A 27,637-nucleotide genomic window follows, 5' to 3' on the forward strand; every position below is an offset into this window, starting at 1 on the left:
TGGCAGACTGAACCTAGTCTGAGCTGTGCCACACTGTATTAGTACGTGAGCATCCCACTGGTATCACTCAAGTTTTGCATGAGATGGGGTAAAAAGATGAGATTGTGTTTCCAGAACAGGGCCTGTATTGTAGCAGAACAGTGCTTTACTGTAATGTAAAGAGATGTCATTGCTGCACTTAAATCACTTTAAAATTCTTAAACTCCTTTCCCTTTATATGTCTCAAGGTCTGTTTTAATATTATAAGTAATATACCTGTAAGATTTTCGAGAACATTTTATTAAAATACACATAATGACAAACAAAAGACTCTTCATCTTTCCCTGCAGATTATGCCTGTTCTCTACAACCCCCTTGTTAATATTTAAAGCTATATAGACTCCTATATATATCTCTATACTCTTTCTCTATTGTACTGTCAAAATTGTTCATGAAATCTATCTAAAAAATTTCTTAGTGTACAAATAAGTAGAGACATGACCAAATATCAGTATAATTCCTTTTGATAAACTTCCTGATAATACATCTTTTTCTATGTATGCTAAGCTAAGTGGTTTAGTATGGTCACAAGAAAAATCACAAGAAAATAGACTGCACTTTACAAGTGAAAAATGAGTGCATGAACCAATATTGAATTTTCTAGATTTCGACTCTGAATGAATCAAACTACAAAGTCTGTGAAGTTCTGGAAACATTTCATTATATTACATACGATAGCTGCTACTAATAGATATATACACATATGAGTATATATGTTTGTATCTGTGTCTATAAATCTGTGTGTGTACACATGCATGTCTGTATATGTATGTATTTATGTATACATATAGCAGCTGGATTAAAATTATTTTTATTTTGAGGGCTTTATTATATATGTCTCTAGATCTATGTCAATGTTCCACTTTCAAATTACTTCAGATTAGCCATACCAAAACTGCAATTATATTGCATAACAAACAATGTTTTTTAATGTAACACACAGCTGCAGTTGCAATAAAAAATGCCATATGCTCAGCCAGGAGGAACTGGATACTAACTAAAGCTGAGTACAGGGGTTATAGCATGCATTTATCACAGTTCCAGAATAAAAAAATCCAAACCAGAATCACAACAGTGTTTCTAATTTCTCAGCCTTATTGCTAAAGGTTTATATGGTACACCAGTTTTATTTCAACTTCCTTTTCATTGCAATTTTATAGGCCTAAGTAAGATTAATTATCCATAAATGACAGTAAAACTCAATTCCGAATGAAATTCTGAGGGCTTTTTAAGCCACTTAATTTTTCTAACTTCTTCTGCAGTCCTGCTATTAATGAAATGGAGCACAAGCAGAAACTGCTAAACTGCATTTTCAATAGCAGTGTGTGAAAAACCTGGCTACATCAGGTCAGATTCATACACTCAGATCTTCTTACTGATATATTAAACAGAAAGGTACCAACCCTAAGTGGAAGCAATCTTTCCCAGCCTTTTTTTGTAATAGTTTTTCTTTTAGCGTTGCCTGTAACTATTTCACACCCTTCATTTTCTAACTCAATGGTATTTTTGTTCACAAAACAGAAGACAAAAAATAGGAAAAGAAAAAAGTTACAGTTAAGGGAAGTAATTAGTTAATTTTATGTATTTAGGAGGAAAATGTACAGTTCTCAACATTTCAGGCAGCCCTAACATGAAAGAACTGTCAGTGTATGTACATATGCCAACCTGCCATCGAAGAGGGTCTGCAGCAGGAAGAAGAGCTGCTAATGAGAACAAGGTGCTGACTGAGCTGGCTAGGCAAAGATCATGAAGCGGCTAGAAAAGCAGGGAGGGGGAAATCCCTGAAATGACGAGGTAAGTGATGATAAGGCAATGCAAACTACAGGGCTGAGGTTTCTAGTTTATTTGCTGCTACTACACTCTTCCTGCAAGAAGAGGCAAGGTGGACTCATCACTGTATTTTACGTCTTACTTTGCAGGGTTCTTGTGAGAACAAGTAAAGGTGCTGAGCTGTGGATACACCATGGTAGTGGGGAACATATAACTACTATATTGTATGATTCCATTATAGGTAGGTAGACAAACTCTCACTGTAATATACTATAGTTGACTTCAAATAAAACATGTATATACTTGTTCAAATTAAATCTCCATTTGCCCTCTTGAATTCTCTTCATACCTAAGCGTGATACAGCCTTAAGCCTTAATTTCCACAGGGCTGAGTTTAGCCTTTATGGTCTAATGAAATCCAAATACAATTTAAAGAGACTCTGTTAGCTCAGCACAAGGCCCTGATATCCCCACGGTAAGAACCTGTTGTAAGCAAATTTTTAAGACTTACGATGGTTCTTCAGACACCACTGCTCCTTCCTCCAGCTCTTGAGCCTGCTTATACCACGGTAACTTTGCTTCCACAGGAAGTTTCTCTATGGAACAAACACAAGCATGTGAAAATATGAAGCATGCAGTAAGCAACTCTGCTACGTGTGCCAGCCACCCCTCTCTTGCTGAGCGTGCCTGTGATGCACGTGTGCTTCATCCACATGGATCCAGAGCTCTAAGAAGAGAGAGAGAAAAAGGAGAGCAGGAGAGAGAGAAAGAAACGCCTTTGTCCTTCTGGACTATAACTCTTCCAGGGTTGTATGGCCAGATAGTGTATGGTTGCAGTTAGAAGGGCTATGATGTTCTAAAGCTGGAAATGCAAGTTAAGTCACTTTTCAGACTATGCAACTGGGCTGTAAAAGTGGGCATTTTGGAAAGTGTTTTCTGGACCGAGTCTTGCAAGTGTAATGTGCCTCCACTGACCCCGCAGGGGTGAAATGTATAAAAATCTGTGTCTTCCCTTAAATTTTAGAACTTCAGAAGACATATTAAGCTTGTTTTTGATGGATTACAAAAAGGTAGAAAATCCTGATTTGATGAGTGATACAGCAGAAAAACAGAGAAATGGTAATAAAATGGCCCAGCTATACTTCTCAAGTTTGAGTTTATCAGTTCATCAGCTATGTGGATTTAAAAAAAACCAAGCTTGATACTTTTTCTGTCATTTCTGATGGAAAACAGTAGAGCTGCTTTTCTTCCCCTTCAGGATGTGCGCACAGCGTAATGAGCTGCTCTGCTCCAGGGAGCACAGGGCCACGCTGCTTTGCGAGCCAAACTCCGCTTTCATGTGGTGTCAAAGTGGAGTAATTGAGCTGAAGGCAGTAGAGCTGTTTTGGCTCTACAGGGGTATAAAGTAAGAGCAAATTTGGCACTATAATTTGAGAAGGAGCTCTGCATTTCAACAAAATATTCTGGGCCAGGACTGGGGGAAAAAAACACAACTTAAAGGCAGCAAGACTCAGGCCACTGAGGAGAACCAGGGCCAGACCTGTTTGTGACTCACAAATCACCTATGCCTTTCAGGTTCATATAATTCACGGATTTGTACTTGCCAATGGAAGCAGATTACTGTCATTCAGAATAGTCAGGAATTGTCTGTGACTCTATTGTGCACAACAGTGAACCATTCATGTATGCACACGAAATTTCCCACGTCATAGAGGAACAACAACTCACAACTTGATTTCACAGCTACTGCAAGTTTAGTCAAACAAATTTATTTGGAGCAAGTTACTAACTGAGGAAAAAAAAGGACAGTAATAGAGTTACTATGACTTTTAGAAATTGCTTGCCAAGCTCTAACTCTAACATATTTATTAGTGCCATTTAAGGATGAATATTTGCCAGCACTGCTCTTAGTTTAATCTATGTTTTACTGTATTTGTTATCCAAAATATGTAGGAGATGTTTCTATTTATATGTTATGCAGCTTGTTTTATGGGTTTTGGAAAGCCAGATCTTACTTCTGTGCTTTTTTGCTTGGATGCAAGTGCTTGTAAAAAGCAAAAGCTCTTGTGTACTGTTGCCTGTTATGTGATTTTTTAAATAACTTTTCTTGTTTTAGAGGTGTAGTTAATTATCATCTAGACTGTAAAATGAGTTAAAGGATTAGCGATGTTGATGTTGGGCAGTGTGCTTTGACAAAAAATTAACAAAAGACACTCCTAACATAATCTAAGGAGGAATTTTTACCTTTGGAGATTATAGTAAAATCTCTCCTTTTATAACACAGTTCTAGTAAAAATACTTAAATCTTATATTACACAGAAAGTTGTACTAGATTAATACACCTTCTATATTAAAAGTGAAAATCACTACTTGATCTAGGGGTATCCTATTTTTTCCCATTACTGGTATAAGATAAAATGCCTCAGTGCTTGAATAAACTAAAATGAAATAAATTACAGGAGCTATTTGCATCCTATTTTGGTTTAGCACAGTGTGTTAGAAGAGGGAATTCCACATTTTTTGTCTTCCTCCTTCAGTTAGCTAGGAAGATATTGTTTTTCTGCTTCATGTTAATCCAGCTGCAGAAAGAAAAGCAGGCTAAGACTAAAACATTCAGTAGAGGAGAGGTATTTTGCTATTCCTACTTCTTTAAATTTCTACCTCCAGATTTGTGAAATAAAACAGATAATTTTTCAGCACATAAACAGAATAATTTTGATTAGAAGAGACCTCTGGATATCATCTGATCCAACTCTCTTCTGAAAGCATGATTCAGCCTTCAGGTACATGGGGTTTCAAATGTTGCCACTTGCATTGTGGAGATAGAACTGTGAGAGTGTTGCAGAACCAAGATGAGAAGTAAAATCAAACCCAAGCAAAACAGTATGCTTCATGTAAGACATTCCATACTATGGGGAAAAAATGGGAGAAAGAAACAACTGCCTACAGCCAAAAATTAATCACTGTATATATATATATATATACTGTATATATACCATACATATATACTGTAAAGGGCAGCATAAGAGTTTATCCAAGGTAAAGATGCCACTCTGTTGCAAGGGTGGGCTTCCAGCAAACAGCGATTTACTTTTTTTCCAGACAAGTCCCACTGGAAGAGACTTCTTGACAGATGTAGACAAGCAAGGCTTTCCTTGTTGGTCTTGCGCCCTTCTCAGGTTCCCTAGGCAGAAGAAGTCAGTTGTAGGTGGTTTGAAATGCCTGATTTTTTGGGGGTCTTACTGCTTTTTGCTGACACTGGATGCTGCAGGCAGACAGGATGTTACTTTACCTGTGCTCTGAACACCATAAACAGATAAAGTCCTATAAAGGCAGCTGACTGAGCCCAAACCGACTGGATCTCCACATGTGGCTCAGAGTCATGCTAACACAGTCACAGGGCCTTCTTTTTTTTTTCTTCTTGGAAGGTGGATGGAGTGAGCTCACGTTAGCTAGCAGAATGCAGTGCAAACGTAGCCATCGGTCCCTAGAGGCCGTGTCTGGGTTTTGCCACTTTGTTGGCTGGCAGACACAGTGAATTCTCATGTTCCAGATAAACTGGAATCTAGAAACTTTGCAAGTGCACCCACCATGGGCCACTGAGTGCAGAAATTAAAGTCCCAGATTTTATTCTTGCACCTTGGATCAGCACAAGGTCATGGGTCATTCTTATTTCACAGAGCTTCATAGTAAGTTGTCTTATCAGGATAGTAAATTATTTTTTAAAAGGAATTAATTTCTTCTTGTGGTACAGCTTAAGTCTCCACTTTAGGAAAATTAAGTTCACCTGCATTGCCATAGCCCAGAAATTTCCATAGGTTAGTCAGCACACAGAAACAGTGGTTGCGTTGATAGAGTTTGTATACATGCAAAAACATATGGACACTCATGTACCTTCTGAAATGGTCAAATACCTGTGTCTGCTGCACCTGGCCACAGCTCATTAATCAAATCCAGTCTCCAGAACTTTTACTAACATTCCCACCCCATAAGAACCTCCAAACAACTGAAGAAATATTTTCTTCTTCTCTCAAAAAATATGGGGGATTTACCCCTGTATTGTTCTCTGTTTGAGGCCTAAGTCAGGAAACTTTTCCATATAATTTGTGAGTATTCCTTGCTATAAGATGTTTCAAGTCTAACAGTGTGCCAAATTTTGCAGCCTTGCTAGTAAGAGGAACTTCATATTGGGATATACGATGCTTGCTTCTGACTTATTTTAAGCTCCAAGTTATGAATTTAGCCCAGATACAATCAGTGAGATCAAACCTGCTTACACTATGGTCAAATTTATATTTACATGGCTTGGTCTGCCGGATCACAAATTCACAGTGAATAACCCAGAGCTTGTAAGAAAGAGGAAGGGGCCAGCGTTCACTCCAAGTTGCTGGCAGGCAGACTGGAACAAGAATGGCAGGCCTCAAAGGCGTAAATTTACAACTCAGTGTAGGTGGAAACAGTGCTATCAGCAACAAAACAAAACTGCTCAACATATAAGATCATTGAAAAAAATTATGAGAATCCTTCTGCCTCATTACCTTTTGGTTTGTAGCAAGGAGTGGGTACGATGCATTCTTCTTTAATGTGTGGCTTTGTTTTAGGACTACAGCCTCCTGTATGCATCCCCCTGTGATCAATGCAAAGGACCACACGGTATCTGAGTCCTTGTCCACAGGTCACAGTGCACTGGGGAAAAAAAAAATATAAAAAAAAGGTGTGTATGATACGTCACAGGAGTGATAGATAGAAGGGGAATATGCAGTAAAAGTATGTGGACATCAGAGAGCAAAACACAATGCAGAAACACCCAACTCTAAACATAAATTATTTGTAATATATTTGGTAGTTATGGATAAGGTACAAAACAAACAGAAATTTTTGCCTTTTTGCTCTGCACATTTACTTGGTTTGGGCATTTTGCTGCTGGATTTCTTTTGCAGTGTCACTCAACACTGGCTGCTTGGCTTGTGGCCATTCATCCCATACTGAATATGCTCAGTAACACCCTGTCATTTTCATCTGGAGTCACTCTGCTTTGCTTGGACAAAGTACTGGGGCTTATGAGTTAACAAGGGTGACACTCAGCTATTTTGGAACATGGTATCAAACATAATGGGAAACTGTTAGGCTTTCTTCCCTCAGACACCTTCTCAAGTATTTTTTCATTTATTTTTTGTAAGGTACAGCAATTTTTCCTCCTGTTCAGATTGTTTAATAAGTGGTTGCACAGGAAAGGATCAAAACTACCAACCAGGGGAAAAAGCTTAGGATAATACCAATATTACTTTCCTCTTTGATAGCAGCTTTCATCTGATAATCACTAAATACTTTGCAATCACCTGTGAATGAGCTAGCTTAGGTTCTGAAACCCATTTTACTAATTTTGAAACTGGGGTTGTGAGAAACTACATTCAAGATTAAGCCTTCAAGTACAGTATCAGAGTACTTTTCTACTTTTGTAGAAAGACTTTTCAAAGACCTTCATACAGAAAGAAAGGCGAGTCAGAAACAGATAACTACAAGCATCAAAGAGCAGAGTAATTTATGGCTTTACATATTGCTGGAAATTTCTCAGCAATTAATAATGTTCAATTTATGGCTGAAAAGTTGTAATAAAGATATACCATTACATGCTTACTGGTTTTGTTTTGTGCATTTCATTTATGTTCACAGTATACTATTAGTAGAAGGTCACTAATTAACGTTACTGATCTGATTTATTTTTCCGTAATTCTCCTTAATCATGTATATCTTATTAATACATTATTCCTGAGTATTTACTTTGCCGTTAGACAAATAGCATAATTTTAAAAAGAGGTCATGGTAATAAGGAAAGAAAGCAGTGAATGTTTCTGCTTCCACAAGCTCAATAGATCATAATTTAAGTTACATTCCTACTGCTTACAAACCAGTAAAAGTAAGCTGATTACCGGAGACCATTCCTGAGCAAGCCACTTTGGGCAGTCAAATATATTGCAAGGCTGGACAACAGGCATCTTTGGAGTATACATGCATTTCCATTCTTCCACAGGGCTGATATGTCCCTGAATGTCTTCTTCCACACATGAGATGCTGCGGCTTTGAATGCCTCCTCCACAAGATGAGGAACAGGCAGTCCAGGGTGTACTTTCCCATCTGGGGAAAAAAGGAAAAAACAAACCAGAGAGATATTCAGGAAAGGAACCCCTGGTGCCCCTACCTCCACCCTCACAAATGCATAAACTGCTATCTGCAGGAGCATTTATTCTTTTCTGATTACTGTCAGTAAGAATTAATTATATTTATATTTATATTTATATTTATATTTATAGTTATAGTTATAGTTATAGTTATAGTTATAGCTATAGCTATAGCTATATTTATATTTATATTTATAGTTATAGTTATAGTTATAGTTATAGTCATACATGGTCATAACAGCAAAGCACTCTTACGGCTGCCATCTTTAAATCACAGGTTAGTAATATGAAATTTCCTCTACCCCACTAAACCAGTTACTACTACCACAGAAACTCTAAATACTCTTAATTACTTTTATTGAATTCATGGGATTATCATATTTCATAATTTGTCACGTTCTGAGGAATTTTTTGCCACAGATCACTGGAAGCTCAGTGTGTTGTGAAGCTGATGCTTCTTTTGCAAGAACATACAGGGAAACAGCATTGTTTCTTTCCAGGGAAACAACAGGAGTTGTGGAAAAAAAAGAAGACAGGAGGATATTAGCCAAAAGAAGACGTGGCTATACTGATAGGATATGTGGCCTCTGATGAATAAACCACATGTGCCTTGTTTCCTTACAATGGATGCAGTGAGAGGAACTGAGAAACCATCTACAGGTGCCATTTGACAATGTAGTGATAAATCCACAGAACAAAGTGTACCTTATGAAAAGCTGTGCATCTTATGAGAATAATCCTTCTTTTACAGTGATGCATATGTATGCATGGCTGTATTGTTTCATACGTGTACAGTTTGTCCATATAAAATAGTCTGGCATTTCCTTACTTATATTCAAGCCATTGTCATAGAGAAGATCAAGGACCATTGTCATGATCCAGTGTGGCTATTCCTCTATAATCCTGAGAATGCCTGAAACTGTATAAGTGTGCTCTTTCTATCTACCTGGCAACACTCCACTTTTTTTGTTTGTTTGTATTTGTCTTGCCTAGACTCTGCAGGTTCAGTGGAAAGACTTTTTTTATCCCACTGACTTGGCCCTCTCATATGTGAGCCCCATGGTCTGTTCAGTTTCTGCTGCCTCTGAGGTTTGGAGGGGATGTGGCTGTGTCTTCCCTCTCAGTGCGAGGGAGGAAGACCTGAGTCATATTTGTGGAGCACATTTGAGAGTGGAGGAGCACACAGGAGCACATTTGGGAGTGGAGGAGAGGGAGAAGAGGGGAAGCACCAGGGGGAAGAAGGGGGACAAAGGTCGCAGCCAGTGGTTGCAGCCTGAGCAGTCAATGAGAGGTTTTAATGGAGAATAGTGTGGTTCGGAGAGTGGATGTAAAGGGAGTGTTATAGGGCGAGATGGTAATCCAGAACATCTTGAGAAACAGTCTCAGCCTTTTCATCATTTTCAGAGAATGATTTTGGTTTTTGCTTTCAGTATTACTGAAAGCCAAATACCTCAGGGCATTTTGATCCTTATTTTGGATTTTCTTCAGCAGTAAAAAAGTCTCTGCCTAGTTGTCAGCTCAGAATGCTTTTTCCTTAAATACAATCCCTCCACTGTTAAGTACTGCTGAATCATTCTCTGATATGAAATTATTCTATGTCTTTTGTCAATGTACATGTCACTTGTACAAAATTGAAAAATTGAAAACCAAATTTTTTTCTTTTAATAAAGAACAGAGAAAAGGGGAAAAAATAATTAGCCGCAATATCTATTTTATGAATGTATCTCACAAATATTTGGTGATAATGACTGTGTGTTCATAACCATAAACACTTAGCTAGGGAAAGTCTAATCCAAATGACACAGGTCATTGATAGAGGGTGTCAACATGAATGGCAGCCACAATTCTTGGCAAGTAAACTGCTCTCCTCCTTGTCTTCTCACTCACAGTTTGGGGTGGGTCCCTGGTTTGTCAGGAGACTGCTGAATGTGAATGTGTTGCACTTACACACTGATGCTGAAAGCTCTCTGCTTTAGGCCTCACCATCGTTGGAAGGAGGTCCTTTCCTCACCAGGATGAGACTAACAAGCTGCCTAGGGGTTTCTTTCTGTGATTTCATATTCCATGACTCAATAATTTAATGAAGAAGGAAACACAGTGCAATACTACTGCATGTCCAGGCAGTATTTCAAAATAAAATTATTATTATCCTTCAGCTACCAAACATCTTTATCAACACCAGTCTTATTCACTGCTGTAAGACTAAGTATTCGTGTGATTATTTCTTCCATAAGAATCTCATGTCTTACATTATAGACATTTTAATTGTGAGATAATGAATAATACGAATCAGGCCTTGATCCTGTTCCTGTCCCTCATCTATGATTTCTTAGAAAAGCCAATGGATTAATGCCCTTGGAGAAGGCATTAGCATGGGTTTGCAGGATCACAACACAAATACTGTCTAAACACAAATCCCACAATTTATAAGCATGCAAGAAGCAGTACTGTTGGAGAGAGCGAGAGGAAATCTGATGGTTCATTTACAAAGCCACAGGTTACGGTCCTGTCCAGAAATGAGTGAAGGTTAGAAAAAGGAGAGGTGTGAGAGGAAAAGGGAGGTGGGGCGGTGGATGAGGAAAGAGAGAAAGAAGGGGACCACACACAATGAGTCTGCATTGCTTCTTCAGCTGGGATACTATTTCAGTTCTGCATCAACAGAATTTGTAACAACAGGTTAGCACTTGAACAATTCCAGGTCAATCTGCAGGATTTCAGAGCAAGAGAAAAGCAGCATCTGTTATCTTAGTTTAAGAGCAAAGTAGAAATGCAGAGCAGAGGAAAAAAATAAGTAAACGTATTTGTTAATCCTAGTATCTTGTTGACTGTTTTACGTACCGAGGAAGGGGATGGTAGAGGTCATAGGGCATGATCTGCTTGTATCCATCACTGTTAGGAACAATAATGCCAACCCTCTGAGTTGAAGGTACACATAATAAAATAAACACTAAATGATTACATGATACAACTTTTTTTACACAATATTACAAAAAAACCCAAGAAGCAAAACTAAAAACCAACAACCTAACAAGATATTTTACCTAAGTTGTTATCACATTTAAAGAAAAACTTATGCTCACACCCTACTGTTTCCAAGTTGTTCAAAGAATAAACAACCAATTACTACTTTATTCTTATGAATATCTTACTGTTTGACTACAAAGCAACCCATTACCACAAGTTTACCAAATGAGTGTTCCAAATATTTTTTTAATTTATAAGGTTGTTATCTGCCATTAAAAAAAAAAAAAAAAGTAGTTCTACACTTAATAGTTTCTTGGAGCTTGGATCTAAAGTCACTGAAGACAATAAGGTAACTTCTATCTACTTAAGAGAGCCCTAGGTCAAACCCTTTTTTAGACTATTATATGGTTGTTTCTGCCCTTTGGATAATTTTTTAAATTTTTCTTTTGCAGGTGTCAAGATTAGAAATTCAGGGATTTTCAGTGCAAGAATCCAAATCCTCAGTTCTTTCTTCTCCACCTTAAGTCAGTCCAATCTCACTAGCTTCAGAACCTACCTCTTTTTTTGGGTTTTTCTGGAAGAAAAAAGGAGCTGAAGAGAACAGTAATGTATCAGGTTATTGTTTGGTTGGTTGGTTTTGGTGTTGTCATGACTAGTCAACCTGGTTTGCTGTAGTGTTATTGGTATAATATCTAAATGATATAACATCTAGAGATTATAGAAAACAATAGTTTAGAGCAAAATTAGTAGTTATCTGAACCATTATCATGCCAGTTATGTGAGAGATAGATGTCACTTGACTTGAAGGAAACTACAGGGTCTCACAGAATTTCTAGCCCTTTTGATAGATTCTGACTCAAAGTAATTCTACCCGTGTTGTCTCCCACCTATCGGATATATCTATTAACATCAAAAAGATGATCACAAAGCATCTCACCTCTCAGTTTAATCAAAGCCACTGTGCAACAGGGGACTTGGATGGGGCAGGTGGGCAGACATATCAGAGTGAATGCCAATTACATTAAAATAAAAAGTGTGTCCCTACCCAAGTTAGGGACTGAGGAAACTGGCTGAAAAGAATGAAGCTTCTTTTTGAGAGCCTTATACCAATAAGAGGTACTAAGTACGTTCCTGCGGATATCTGCAAAGGGGAAGGATCAAAGGAGGGGGAGGGGAGAAAGTGTTCTCCGTCCTCAGCACAGTTCATTGAAAAATGATGTAAGCATTCAAAGGAATCTTGTCATGCTAAGGCCAAAGGGCTCTATTCTCCTTTCAGTCAACAGGGTTTTTATGTGCATAACTTGTCCATGATAGGAGAATGGATCTCATTGTGTTTTCACAGCAAGGAGTCAGCACCAGGTCAGCAAGCTGGAATTTTCCAGCTAAAGCGCAGGCAGATGCTGGAGCCCTGGAGGTGTGTGATGGGGACTATACAGGCCCTCTAAGCATAGCAGCCTCTCCAGTCACAGGAGCCCTCTGTGTCAGTGTGCATATTTGCATCTTCAGAGATCTGCCTATCTCCACAAAACTCTAAAAATTTTGGAAATGCAGGTCTGGCACTGGGAAATTTTGGAAAAGACAAATGGGTCATTTAGATAATGGCAAATGAACTTAGCTTGATGGATAAAGGCCTGGAAAAGTTTGAGAAATTGTGTACTAGTGTTTTAAGAAGATGGAAGTGGACTTTTTTTTTTTTTTTCATGTTTTTGGGAATCTCTGCTGTTTTCCTGACTGTTCTACCACTGCTAAAGTTCCACCCTGAAGCCTTTTGCACTTTCCAGCTCATCAGTTTGCTGAGGAGTGGTTGGAAAAAAGATTAATATACCAAGCTCAGAAATGAAATAATTATACTATAAAAGCATCTACTGCCTAAGGAAGAAAGAGATTTCAAAACATTTCTCACTTATTGGAGTGAGAAATGTTTCTTTCTAATAAACATGGTCTGTATGCATAATCCAGGTCTACATGCATTAGAATGCATAATATCCAAGCCATTCCAATGGAAATAACAGTACCACATCCAAACAATGTTATGAAGATTAAATAACATTTACAAAGCACTAGATTAATATTGTCATTGGAAAGGTTTTACCCTTGAAGAATTTTGCATATATAAATAGCATTTCTGTAAATGGTATAGAGCTCCACAGAATTACTGACACTGTAATTCTGCAAGTGAGGAAGAAAAGTACCACAATAATACACAATGTCTTAATTTATTACTTTAAAAATCAGCTTAAAGATACAGCAGAACAGCAGACAGTCATTGTACCGTTAATGGCAACTGCATCTTTCCTAGCTTGTCATGTGTTGGGGTTTTTTGTGTGTGTGTTCCACAAAAAAACACCCAACCAAACAACAACCAACCAACCAAAAAACACAAAGCAAACAAACAAACAAAACCCAAAACAAAACACCCCAAACCAGCAGCTTAAGTGTTCTATTTGAAAAATGTCTTAAGAGATTACTTTGATGAGTCCTGTACTTTTTGACAGGATAAATTAACTTAAATTCCACAAATCTATCAGTCCTTCATACTCCTATTAAAAAGACAGAAGACATCTAGTTGATGGGCTTTGTTCACTGTACATTACTCAGACAATGCAAAGGGTATAGTGTGTTAAATTAACAGAGACAATAATAATAATTCCTCTATTATACTGATATTTCTGGCTGACGTGGGCATAGCTAACAGGACTCATTTACACAACACCTAGAGCAAACTTGCTTTGGCAGGAGCAGGAGCACAAAATAAATTATTTTGAAGAGCTGTTGTGTTACATATGTCTGAAATCTCCCATGCCTTTCAGACCAACAAGTTGTGTCATATACACTGCAGACTGGTTTGTTTTCCTCCTGAGTGCTGGCAGCTTCAGCACAGTTGGTCTTCCAAGGCACGAGTCCAGCTGGAAGGGGAGCTGCACATGCCAGAGGTGGGTGTGCTGCACCCAGGCCTGCCACCTCTGCAAATGTTCAGCTTTCTCCTGGGACGGGTGCCTGCAGCAACGCTCCTTGAAAGCCATGTTTGGCATCGTCTTCTTGATAGCTCCTTCTCCTCCTTAAGCTACCCCCTTAGCATGAATGACAGGCATGAATGCCTTTCTCCTCTAGCTCCCGGATAACTCTTTCTGACAAGGCACCAGCCCTTCCTGCCTGCCTCTCCTCCATGCCCACGGCTCTCAGGTCAGGCACCTGCTGAGCCAAGCAGGGGTACTGGGGCTGGAGCTGGGAGAGGAGCAAGCAGAGAGAAAGGACATCTACTGAGAGGCCTGAAGGTGGTGTGAACCTGCATGTGGATGAGTCTCAAGGCTGGGAGTGAATAGGGGCACCTGCTGCTCCTGTGCAGGTTCTCCTGCAACCTGTCATGCCAGTGCCCAGCCTCTGCAGGACACCTGCACACCTCCAGCTTGCAGCCTTCACTTCTGCTGTGGGTTCTGTTTTCCTGGGGTTTCCTACCTATGCTGCAGGCATAAGGCTGCCCACACTCCTGAGTGTCCAGAGTCAGGCTTTTCTGACAGGGACTTGCACAGTCAATACTTAGGCCTTCACTGAAATCTGACAGACTTGAGAGTAAATGACCTGCATGGTGGCGACTCTGCCATCTAAGCAATGGTCCAAAGTATGTCTAAGATATTGATAGCAATCAAATAGCATAGCAAATAATAATAAAAAATTGTAGCAGCTTAAGTTGCCTGCAGACAGCTAATTCATTAAGTGAAAAGAAACATTCAGAAGACCTGAAAAAGTTCATCACAAAAGACAAGAGTTGAACATTTGAGCCAGGATCTCCCCGAGAGCTATGATTATCACAGGACAGATGACACGCTTATGAAAAAATCTCCAGTTCAACACTACAAATCCTGACACTAAGGCAGTGTGTGATACTGCACCCACCCCTCACCCTGTGTTACAACAACGCTTTCTGACCTGAAACACAGGTACTGAGGGCCTCAAATAGATGGTGTCTGTTAATGTTTCCCATGTGTTACTTTGTAAAAGTATTTCCATTCAGAGATTATATAGATAAAATCTACAGGAACACCACAGGTACAGGCAACATTGGCTTTTGAATGCCTGTTTTTGCAGGTAGCGAGTATCACAATTCTCAGTTATGCTATTGGTGTGACTTACATTTCTGGATTTTGGACCACCATGCTTCGCCCTGAGACACAGAAAGTATTATGATCAACTTATCACTTCGCACTCTATCAGTATGTAACTTGAAGAACTACCATGTATTTTGTATTTATGTATCCTTTTATATGGTTGTATTACTTTACAGATAGGTAAATGCCAGTGTCCCCTACCTGAACATTTAAAAATGAAGTGAGGATGCTTACATAACCTACTTAAAATGTGAAGTACTTCTATCCTTTTTTGTTGACCTCCAGAGAAACCTCACACTTTAGACAGCATGTCTGTTCAGTGAACAGTACCTCATGTTCATCATAAATTACTTGTTCATGGTGTAGAGATTTTAAATTCTAAGAAATATATGGTTTACTCATCATTGCCACAAACTGCTAAAAACTAATCCCTTCACAGGGCTTGAAATGGGTATTATCACCTGGAAGCAGCAAAAGCACTTCCTTCCTGTAGCGTGACTGTAATGCTTCTAAAAATCTTCTCCCTTTTTTATTCAGTTTGGTGTTTTATGGCGGTTTGGATAAACAGCATTTGAATTTATTCTGCAATTCACACCTTTTAACACTTTGACAGATGCTTCCTGGCACACCCTCCCTGCCTGTTCTGACAAAATTATTTTCCAGCTTAATTTAAATGCCTTTTGCCCTGCCCAGAAATTCACGATTTTGAGTATTTGTCCTAATAAAATTGCCTCTTTAGGCATTAGGAGTATCTGCAGCTCATCTTTATCCTGCTCTTGAACTCAGGTGACCCTGATGAGGACTATCAGAACATTGCCACTGCTATCAGATCCTTCTCTGTCTAGAACTCCTACCTACTACTATTTCTACTCCAATCTATGAATGTTTCCAATTCAGCCTTCCTGAAAACATACCTGGATAGTTCCTTTCCTGATACTCTGAATTGTTTTTGAACTCCTAAACTTTGGCCTCTTTTTCATGCATAATGCATCACACTAGCTCACTTCTCCAGAAACCTCAGTAGTCCCTCAGTAAATTCTGAACTGTTCTAAATCACCCTCCATAAATATACAGTTCGACTGACTGATGTTTGTTGACTGTGCTCTCTCACTTGCAGGCAGCATACTTTTTGCTAATACCAGTCTCAGTTTTCCAGCACATGCAACTTTAGTCATGCTGGTGGAAAAGGCTTGTCATGCCTTCTACTTTGATGACTAAAACCTTCACATCTCATCTTCCCCTGGGAAAGGCTATCTCTTGCTGTCTTCAGAATCATTCATATGCATATGTTGGCTGAAGAAATTGAGATCAGACCCTGCAATCAGAGGCGACCAAGGTTCAGACAGCACTGCAAGACAGAAAGGCTTTTTCAACCCCCCTGTAACAAACTAAGAATTTAAGTAAAAACGCAAATCCACAGAAATTACCGTTTGCCTGAGGCAGAGATCTGGAAAGGGCATTGTCATGACCGGTGTCTCACATCCATGAAAAAAGCTGTGGTGGTGTCAAAAATTTGCATATTTTATATTAAAAAGTATTCAAAACTAAGTTTAAATGTATCATATATCCCAGTCAAGGGCAATAACAATAAATGAGTCATTGTGTCTCAGAGCCCTCTCATCACTGCAAATCTATGGCTGCTACTGTGTAAACCTTAAAGTGCAGCCTGTCTTTTTAGGAACATACTAGAATTCCAGTTTTGTTCATCTTCCTGAAAGAATTTCGTGAAAATGGGATCAACTGCACTGCTGTGATACTTGGCGTATATTTGCTATCTAATATAATAGCTTAAGGGAAACTGATAGCAAGGAAAAAGTATGCACTTGGCAATTTCCTGCTTCAGCTGCCAATTTGTAATGAAGTGAGGAGACCTCTGATACTGATTAAGAGGATATTCTATGTTGCCTTTTTAATCATTCATATTTACTTATTACCACCTCATCTTCTTTTGAAGGAAATACGTAAAAGTTGGCATGAATGTGTCTTGCACTGTTGCCCAGGAAAAATTAAACACTTTCACATCACCAAGTATATTGTGGACTTCTCACTAGGGAGAGTTACTCTGAATGGCCATAATATCCTAGCAGTCTTTTGTGTGCTTTTACTTGTACTTCATTTCTCTTGTTAGATTAGCTAAAAATAACAACAAAAAGTAGAATTTTGTATAAGTTTCTTTTTGCTGATGCCTGCCTCTGCCACCACCCTGTATGGATAGTTCAGTGAGAATGCCAAATGAGAAACTTTGGTTTTGCTATTTTGCTGGAGAACTCCATAAACTGTGGATATCTGAGAGTTCCCTCAGGTCTCTGAGTGTTGAAAATCTTGTTTGAACTAGAGATTGTTCCCAAAACTTTCCACAAATACTAACATTATTGCTGGTGGGAGACTTACAGATAATTCTCTAGGCAAATTCCAGGATTTTTGCTGTGCATATCAGATTGGCATTATTGGCAGAGTGTTAAGAACCCATGTGTTAGAGTCTTGCTTATATGAAATTTTTGAGACTCTTGCTGCATGAAGTTAGAATCTTTGTTGAAGATGCTTTTAGTAATCTTTATACACCATTGAAATCTCCTGGTAAAAGCACCAGCAGAGCTTTTGTGACTCAGAAAACATCACATTATCATGTAGCAGAAATAAGCAAAAAATGGAGGAGAGTGCTGAAAATACAGAACAGTGCAGCTGGGAATGACACTTAAAAGCCAAAGATGAAATCTAGAAGCAGCACTGTTGTTGCTCCAGAGAGTATCCTCATGAGTAGGTGAATGATGAGTGGGGTAAAAGTCTCTTTCATATTTGTAAAAATTTCTCTTTTAGGGGAATACTTCTTATTATAAAAGAAATGTTATTTTCAGCTTATAGAACCTCAGAGTTGTCCTATGTGTTTAGTATACCCAGTTAAGTCAAATCTAACCGACTTTTTCTCAAAGCAGAAAAAAATTCCATTCACCTTTTATTAGAGGATATGAGACAGAAGGATACTGATGACAGGTAAACTGCTTCCGTAACCCTCCATCCTGAGAAAGTTTTGGGTAGTTAAAAGATTTACAATTAATTAAATCTGTCAAATCTTAATGCTTGATTTGATTTTGCCGCATAGTAAGCGGAGTGGACTAGATGGAACTGGGTACTATTCACATCAGCAGATATTATACATATATTTGCCAGTCAAATGTGGGCTGTTGCAAAATCTTAATGGACTGTAAATGAACTGTTCTTTTGTTTCTGTCTTTCTAAGGCAGGAGATAGACCCTAAAGAGGGCTGATGTAAGGGCCAGACAGAGCATTGATAGTAAGTAGAGACAAAAAGAGACTTGGTGCCATGACACATAATCTATCCTGCAAGACACTGATTACCAGTCTCACCTAGCTGGGCAGGCCACATTTACATAAGCCAGAAAAGGAACATGTAAAAATCATGTATGTTTGATAATTAGTCTTCCACACGCTGCTTATTCTGTGAGTATGGGAGAACCTGGGTTTGCAGAAAGAAAAGCTGATTTGTTTTCCATGTTCCTTCGGACTAGGCTTTTTTTTTGCTACTCATGATGCCACCAATACTGCTAATTATTGCCATAATAAGCACAATAAAGTGTTTCTATGCACTATCCCTACACAGGCAACTAATTGCAGGCCCACATGGTACTCCTGGTATTCATTTAAACTTTACTTTCAGCCTGCCCTTTGCTGTAAATTTTAGTGTAAGCTCTCCTACAGTAACCCTTCTCAGTTGCTTTATTCAGCACCACTGTGGTCTTCCACAATAATTTTCTGTGGTGTTCATTGACACACCATAGGACCAGTCAGCAACCACTAATCAGCTATGCCTCACTGGAACTGAGTTTGCCAGGAAAAATGAACATCTTCATTTTATACCATTGGAGCTGAGCAGCTCTCACACAGCAAAGACATTGCAGAGCCAAGATGCCCTCCTTAATCCTGCTCCTGACCCCATTGTTCTGCTTCACCTACCCTCTTCCTGACCGTAAGAAAGCACTGAGATTCCAGAAGTTACCACAGATTTCCTCTGGTTTTCTGTCTGAGATGTTGATTCTTGAATTCTTTGCAAAAGCACTTTTGAAAATAATCATTTGCAATTTGGCATTCCATGAGGATGTTTCCAGAAAGCTAATTCCTCTCTGTTACTGCCTGTACCCTGGGACTTCTCAATGACTCTCCCTTCCCTCAGGGTCTTTATATCAACAACTTTGCCTTGTTATGTCTTATATGAAACAAAAATTGCTTCCTGACATCTGCCTAGATGTTTTTTTTCTCTCTTTCCTCCCATGTACCACACAGTCATCTGTCTTCCCATTTGGGAATATGTCATTTAAAATTATTAGGAAAAGTATGGAAAATATGCATAATACAAATTCCACAGGCAAATTACATATTTGACTCAGAACTGTATTTAAAAATCCCCAGCAGCTTAGGCTTTAAAAAAAAAAAAAAGGCAGATACATCTTATCGGTACTGTGAGAGGTGAATCTAAAAGACAGGTTCCATATTGCTTCACACCTTTCAGCAATCCTTTTTCTGAAATGTTCATGTTTAGGTCTCTTACTTGAACATACCTGGCCTCCACTTTACTGATGTTTGTCTCAAATAATTCAAAGAAGAATTCAAAGAAACAGTTTTTGATCTGAGAAACTCACTGAGGAAAAATACAAGAACTTTATTATACTAAGGTTTCTAGTTGTAAGTGTTGATGTATTTAAGTAACCTGACAAATTACATATGTTTTTTTGTGGAACATACTAGAGCAATATAAGCCAGATACTGAACTTGGCAGACTATTGTTAAAGGAAAAAATGGTCTTGTTGCATTGTGTGAAAGCAGTTGAAAAAGCACTTCTGAATACACACTTAACAGGAAATACTTTTCACAGAGTTCTAGTGAAGCTAACTGATTAATATTATTTCGTTAAAACATCCTAGTGAAATACATGATAAAATATGTAACTTAAAGAATATACAATACAGCTGAGTTAATGTTGGATTTTGAGATTTGACATTTCCACTTTTTAATTCTGGGAGATTTTCACTTCAGATTTAAAAATGTATGAGAACATTTCTGGCTTTTAATTATTTACAAACAGAATTGCCACTAGAGATGTGTTTATTAGAACAAGGAATATAAACTGCCATACACTCAGGGTAAATGTATCTTTAATGACAAAGAACCCTAAGTGTTAACTTCAGTTATGAAAAGTCATTGAACTTTAATGAAAACTTTCTAGAAGAGGTAAAAACTATCTTGAGTGTGGAGTGATTTGTTATGCTCTGATAATACCTAGCTTGTCTAAAGCTGCTATACCTGGTTTGGGAAGCAATCATCCTCAGTTGGGTGGATATGTATTCCCATAGATTCCTAAGGCATCCTTCTTTATGGGTTAGGACATCTTTCTTCTGTGGCAACCCCCAGCAATCTGAAGGGCCACAGTGACTCTATTAGGTGACAATTACTTAAACTTGCTTTATCAAACTTAGCACAAAACTAGTTTAAAGGGAAGGAAGCAGGTAAATGAATGTCTTTAGGGTATCCTTGCATGCATGCCTGCTAGGCTGCACTAAGCCATGATTTGGTAAAGCCACATAAGAGGACCAAAAGGTTTAGATTACACAAATAAATGCTTGTGGTTTATGAGTGGCTGCAGAGTGTCTTCCACTGAAATTCAGGGGAATCAGTGAAACAAAGAACTGCTCTTTTTTGTGATTTTTTTCCTTTTCTTATACATGGGAAATCTGACCTTGTGATTTTAGCATTTTCACTATTAATCTTCTAAGGAAGAATGCTCAACATGGGAGCAGAGAGGGGTCTTTTGTGAGGGGCTGAAAGGTATTGATAATTAGAAAAAATCTCTGCTTTACATTCTTACAAGCTACCATGACTGCAAGTAAGCTTTTTATTAAGGAAAAAACATAAAAAACCCATAAAAATAATGCCTCTAGTTGTGATGACAAAGATTTTCCAACATTTTTACACAAGAGAATTCTTTCCATCTCACTAACACTTAAGAGACATACGTTGATCATGGGATGGTATCGTGAACAATTTGTTTTCTCACATTTTGTAATGTTTAATGAGGCAGAACACAATTTGTGGGGAAGAAACAACCATTTCAAGTCAGTCTTGCAATGCTGAGATGCTAAACAGAGGTCTTTATCTACACAGTACATCCTCAGGATGAAAAAGAGGTTAAATTTCGTAGTCTGAATGAGACTGTAAGCAATAGCAACACAATTTTTTGCTGCTTTATCTTACTCCTTTACATCCTCTTTTAAAACTAGAGGTGACTGACCTTGCAGGACAAGGATCCAGATTACATTCTTGAAGTTTTGGCTTTGGCTTGATATTTTCGGGATAATAGTGACAGTATTGATCTGCTACTACTCGGTTGCTTCTCAGATCAAAACATTCAGCAGATGTCAGTTGATAACCTGCAATACACAGTGGGAGAAATAACATGTAATGTGGTGCTCTTCCTATCTCTCTGTGAAGTGTATTTAAGATCTGGTTTGGTCAAAAGTGAACTGAAAATATCAGTCCCTTGGACATAGCAGCTACTGTTTTACAGACCAGATTGAAAACAAGAAGTTAAATCACATGTAATGGGACACCTATGATAACCAGTGTGGTCAAATAAAAATTCAGAGGCCTAGAGGAGAAAGAAAATACCAAGGTTTCTTGGTCACCAAGGCTTGTATACTCAGTTTCAGTTCAGAGTGTAAAGCCGGTGGTGGAGATGGGGCAAATGGAGACATATTGTGATTCCAAAGGTGCCCACATCCCATCAGCCCTTATGTTTGACAGCTGCAACATTAAATGCTTTTTGTGGATATCAAAATGTAACTTATGTGCAGAGCTTCGTACAATGCTAAAAAATCTACAGGCTACTACTACTGTTACTACATCACTCACTCCCTACAGCTAGATGTAACTATTTTCATTTTCAGATTTTGCCCATTTTAAAGGTCCAAATATCAGTGCAGAAGTTGGGACAGATCCTGTATGCAGACAACTGTTTCTGGAATACAGTGGTAATTCATTACCTCCTCCACAGGATGCTGAACAAGGGAAAAAATCAGTTTCCCTCCATCGGTGAACGATAGGCTGATAGAATATAAACTGAACTGAACTGTCAGCAGCACCAGCATAGCGGATCTGAAAAAGATATAACGCCAAAGAGTGAACCTGGCATAAGTATGGGGAAGAAGCATTCTGTCACACGTGTCTTGCAGCTTTGAAACATCTTGCAGCTATGTGAAATATCTGAGATACTTTGCAATAGGAAAATTAAATGAATGAAACAGAGCATAGATTGGAGGCAAAATCTTGGCTGCAAAGCACAGTCAAATAAATATCTGGGCATAATCAGTGGCATTTCTGACCAGTCTGAGACCATGTTCTGAAATAATGAATGCACAGTAATTGCATGGTTAGTTCTATTGAATAATTTTATGGGGACAGAGGGTATAGACTTATCTTTATTCCATCAGAAAATCACTTACCATTACCTGCTGTCCCTGTCACATTGACATGGATTTTAGATCTTTAATATTTCTCAAACACCTTCTGAGACCACGTATAATATATTAGATAGTCTGGAGTAGAAAATGGGAAGCTGCGCTGTGAGAAATACAAAAGTACAAAAATTCTACTTCAAGATATTTTGCTTCTGAGCTGAGGCCTCTTTCTAATTCTTCTTTGTGGTACTGTCATTATTATAAACCGTCTTTCTGCTTACGCTATTTTGGCTTCAAAAAATGCTCCTTTCAGTCATAGGCGTGGACTTTTGGCTGGATCTGAGTGCATGTTTGGAAAACACTCTTTAGAGCCTACAAGTAGTGCCAACTTTTAAACCACCTGAGCTTCACTATGCTTCCAGTACTATTTGTACTGAATGGATTTCCCATGTTAATAGGAGTTTGTAGTGCAAGGAGTGCAGTAAGAAGAGAGACATTCATGCTGCACCACTTGCACATGACCCAGGAACAAAATCCTTCCTGTTTGGTAGCTGTGATGATTAATATGGTAATGGGGACTTCAAAATCTCTGCAGGACGTCCCTTGTCCTTACCTCTAGGCCTTTGCACAAACAGCTGGCAAGGGAAGAACAACAATGCTGTTACTAAAAGACTCTGCTATTTGATTATTTGTCCTAGGACATTGCATCAGTCTTGCCTAGGCATCTCTGCGTCAGTGGCATGATGCTATTGCAAAAGTGAAAACTGACAAATCTCAACCAGAAAAAAACAAAACTTTCTCCTAGACAGTACTCCTACTCTCAGGAGCAATCCCTCACTGTTCTCTCTCTCTGTTTTTTTCTCTCTCTTTTTCTTCAGACAGCTTAAATGTTTCATCACTGCCTCCTTATTATTTTCCTATGTTTTTAACAAGTTGCCCTGTTTTAGAAACATCTTTTTTCAACCTGCCTTTCTTTTCTGTCTCTCCAAACACCAAGGGATACTGTCAAAGAGTAGATTGTAAAACAGAAGCAAAAATATGACAAATTGAGCTGAACAATGTAATCTAGGTTATTTGTTTTGTTTTCCCCTGTAGATAGACAGAAACATGATTACAAATCAAAGTATATATTGAAAAGAAGGAGAAAGATGAAAATACTGCAGAATATGTTGATGGCTGTAAGAGATCTGGCCCACCGAGACTAAGGCTGCCCTTTTCTAATTAGAGTAAACAGTGATGTAAATTCCCAACAGGAAAAAGAAATACAGCTGTAGCAATACAGCTTCTTCAGCAAACAGGAGGCCTTTTGCATGGATTAATACCATTTGAGGCTATGTGTTAGAAACAGGATATCTAATTCCTTGTGTGGGGATGGTGCATTAATCACACACTTCAGAGGGGTCTTTCTGGGCTCATGAAAGCCTCCTGCACTCCTGGGAAAAACGTTCTATTGTGCTGGAAGCCATTAGGGGAGGTTTCTCAACTGAATGTGAAGAAAAAGCATTCACTGGGGAGAATTTTGCTCTTACTCTTTGTTTTTTAAGCATCGTCAGTGATTCTTAAACTCAGAAGATCTACTCAGCAGTACGGTCTTTGGTGAATCATAAAGAACAGACCAAGAGCTCACACACAGCCTACTATAAAAGGAAGGAGAGGAGAAAGAGTTCACATTAAAAAAAAAAAGAAAAGTCAGGAAGACAGAAGAGTTCATCTCCCTGCAGACTATTCCTGCATGTCTGCACAATTATCTGTCTGTTTTGACAAAAAGACAGATGTATGTCTTTTCCAACCTAATGTGGAAGTCACAGACCTGATAACAACATAGGTGGGAAAGAATTACAATGAGCCACAGCCATGAGCTGAAATCATACAAAACAAGCAAATGAAAGAAGCAGGCAAAGTACAGTTTATTTTTTCAAGGAGTACTGTAAGCAGAAGAGGAACAATATATGATGATTTCACAGAATAAAAATTTCTTTTTGATTTTGTTTGACAGTTTGCTAAAGCTAAGATCTTGATCCAGGGGAAAATATCAGTGGCTGCTTGAGCCTTGCAAAACTCTAAGTGAGACTTGATAGCTAAATGCTTTAAGAAATGTCCTGGTTTTACTGCAGAGGGTCAACTTCTACACATTGAAATACTCAGCTCTGGAGTATGGTTTTACCCTTGCAGTATTTGCAACACCCTGCTAGCTGTGAGAAATGCCAGAGCTTCAGAAGGAGACAGTCAAGTGAGATGGTCAAGGAGATTCTCAAGTGAGGATCTTTAGTTAGCCCTCTAACAAACAGTGTGTTTTGTATGCTTAGGTCACTGTACCAGAAAAAAAAACGTAATCATTCCTTCTGTTTGCAGATAAAACTCTATCTAAATGTAGTGATAGCAGACAGCAGAATCAATCAGAACTCACAGAGCACTCAGCCCTGCATTTGTACGTTGCAAAACCCCAGAGATCATCTCTGCGTTCCTTCAGGTTTCAGGGGAATTTGAAGTAGTCAGAACATTAGAGCATCCCTCACCACTCTGTAAGACCCAAGACGATATCACCAGTTTTATACAGAGTTGGTTAAAAGTAGAGCCGCTACGGTCACTAGCTACAGATGTTACCTCCTTTTTTTTTTATTTTTTTGTTTGTTTTTTGTTTTTTGTTTTTTGTTTTTTGTTTTTTGGTGGTAGAAAGAGCTCGGAAAAAAAATCTTTGCTGCTACCTTGCGTTTTAAAATTAATTTTGTAAATGGCTGGGATTGGCAAAATGCAGGATTGATTTTGGGGATATCTACAGAAAGCTGAACAGAAATAACAGACCTCATAATTTGAATGCAATAGCAGCATAATCTTTTTGAATTATTCTGATCTGCCCTGTGACCAAGAGACTGCAACCTCTGAGTCTAACTTCGTATTGTGCTGGTTTTCCTATAGCCCTAAATCTGATGGTTCACACAAAAACAAAGGCACATGCAACATTTCTCAAAGCCCAACCGTTCCGTGACTGATTTTGGCAGCATATGCCTGAACTTTTTTTTTTTTTTGTGCTCACTATAGAACACAATGGCCTGGCCTACAAAACTGCACTAAGCTTACTTGAGCAGCTCTGAATTTTAATGAGTAGTTTATAAACAGCAGTGATAACCAAGCAATCATCAATGTAAATTGCAGGGTTAAACCATGAAAAATGTATTTGATAAGATGTTCTCCTTGTATGAAACCATGTGTTTGGTGGAGGAGGAAAGACACGATTCCTTTCTTTTGTGTGTGTGACCCAAAGGGGGACAGGGAAAGGGAATTATTGTCACATATTATGTTTTGTCTTATGAAATCTGACCTGGTATACTGTATATATACCATGGAGCTCCACGTCACTATGCTTATTTAAAAAGTTCTAATAAATTTTTCCACATTACTACAAATGCTTTCTCCAAGTGCCAAGTCCCCAGTCATTTGGTTTGATTTATTAATGAGAATTCAAAATTGAAGTCTTCTAAGCAACATACAAAGAAACTGGGAAGGAGGGTATCAAGAACTATCTTCAGGGGCATACATAATTTTGTGCATTTGTGTCAGTAAAACCAAAGTTTTTTGTATGATGCTTTCCTTTCTCTACTTAGAGTGCTTTTTAATATTCCTATAATATTTGTATGTAGTGATACTTCACACTGAAAAAGAATAATAACGTGCAAGAGATTTGCTGTTGCTCATAATTTGTTAATGAAGCAGGAATAAGAGCCAGGCATTTTCTTGGGAAAATAATTTTACAAGCTTATTTAAAATAATATAACAAGTACAAAACCTGTAAATCATGAGAGATACTGAAGGCTTTCAAGCATATGGTCTAATACAGCACTACACCATGACTCCTCTGTGCTTGACTTTATTTCCCTTGGAATGCTGAAAAGAGCTCTGCTTTCCGGCTCCAGGGAACACATCTACTGTCCACTTCTGCACTCATCTCCCTTGATTGTGATGGTTCTGTGTTGGATCAGCTTGCTTTTGGGGCTGCCTTTACACGGAAGACAGCTCCCTCCATTGCTTCTCAATTCAGCCTCTAAATCAGCCACAGAAATCATGTGACTCATTTGAGTCATTAAACACAATAGTTCAAATGCAACACAGATATCAAGAAGGAGGTTCTACAAGCTGATGATAACCTTGCACTCTCTCCTTCAGTATCTGAAACCAGTTCTTCTCTGAAACAGAAACCTGACTGAAGCAGATTTTTTGCTTGACCTAGTACAGCAGCTCCAATGTACTTAAACAGAATATGCTCATTAGGAGAATGCTTGTGTTCTAATAACTATTAATGGAAATAATTTATATTGAACAGAAGAAAAAGTTGGCCAAAATATGAGGAAAAAGGTAGAATCTTTCTGAACTTGTCACAAGATCTAGTCAAGATAAATAATGATTAGGTCTCTTTCAAGCTGGTCAACTTGTGAACTTGACCTAGAGACTGTTACAATAACTGCATAGTTTTTTGAAATTGGGAAATCAGAATGGGTTATACAACCATTGCTAAAATATATATACAGAATGCAAACATGGGTTGCTAACAGCTAATGATACAGACCATGGTACAGAAACCCTTCCAGTTAAATCCAATCTGTCCTCTACAAAAGTAACCACAGTAAGAGAAAGGGACTATACTCCAATGGTCTTCTAGATTAAGCAAAGTGTTTCGATCATTTGACTTTGATAACACAAAACTTGGCTCAATCACAACTAAACTTTAACTCTCACTATTTCTGCGTGCTCAGCCTTAATTCTAGCTCATCTGTTCCCAGGAGCACCATCCTAAACTTAATCTACCAGTGCTTCCAAGTCTAGATCCTTCGCTACTTCCTGTGTGACCTGCAGCCTTCTCCCAAATATGAGGCATAATCTCCTCTAGAAACCTTTGCCAGCATCAGGACTAAATTACACACCAGACCCTTACTGTCATCACCCCAATCCTCCTATGGTAATATTTCTAAAATCCAACAATAAGCCAGCCATAAACAGTAGGTCCTTGACGCTAGAGCAGATTTGCATCTTTTGGCCTCTGCCCTAAAGTAAGTATTGAAGTGATTTCTTATTTCATTCCACAAGGTAAATGAATATATGCTCTTGGTTCAAAAGCAAT

The 27,637-nt window shown here is 38.4% G+C and overlaps 1 protein-coding gene across 2 annotated transcripts in view; it reads right to left on the minus strand.

Annotated features, from left to right (window-relative positions):
• ADAMTSL1 (ADAMTS like 1) overlaps positions 1 to 27,637 on the minus strand; it is a 197,409-nt gene that overhangs the window by 92,311 nt on the left and 77,461 nt on the right. For both annotated transcript variants that reach the window (XM_082074285.1, XM_082074284.1), the window contains exons 8-13: positions 22,111 to 22,222; positions 21,360 to 21,498; positions 10,827 to 10,877; positions 7,740 to 7,944; positions 6,348 to 6,495; positions 2,321 to 2,405 (exon numbers count right to left, since the gene is read on the minus strand). In XM_082074285.1, the coding sequence (XP_081930411.1) occupies positions 2,321 to 2,405; positions 6,348 to 6,495; positions 7,740 to 7,944; positions 10,827 to 10,877; positions 21,360 to 21,498; positions 22,111 to 22,222 (740 nt within the window). The remainder of the gene's footprint in view (positions 1 to 2,320; positions 2,406 to 6,347; positions 6,496 to 7,739; positions 7,945 to 10,826; positions 10,878 to 21,359; positions 21,499 to 22,110; positions 22,223 to 27,637) is intronic.

This window comes from Streptopelia decaocto (assembly GCF_964273445.1).
Source record: "Streptopelia decaocto genome assembly, chromosome: Z".
Classification (NCBI taxonomy): Eukaryota; Metazoa; Chordata; class Aves; order Columbiformes; family Columbidae; genus Streptopelia; species Streptopelia decaocto.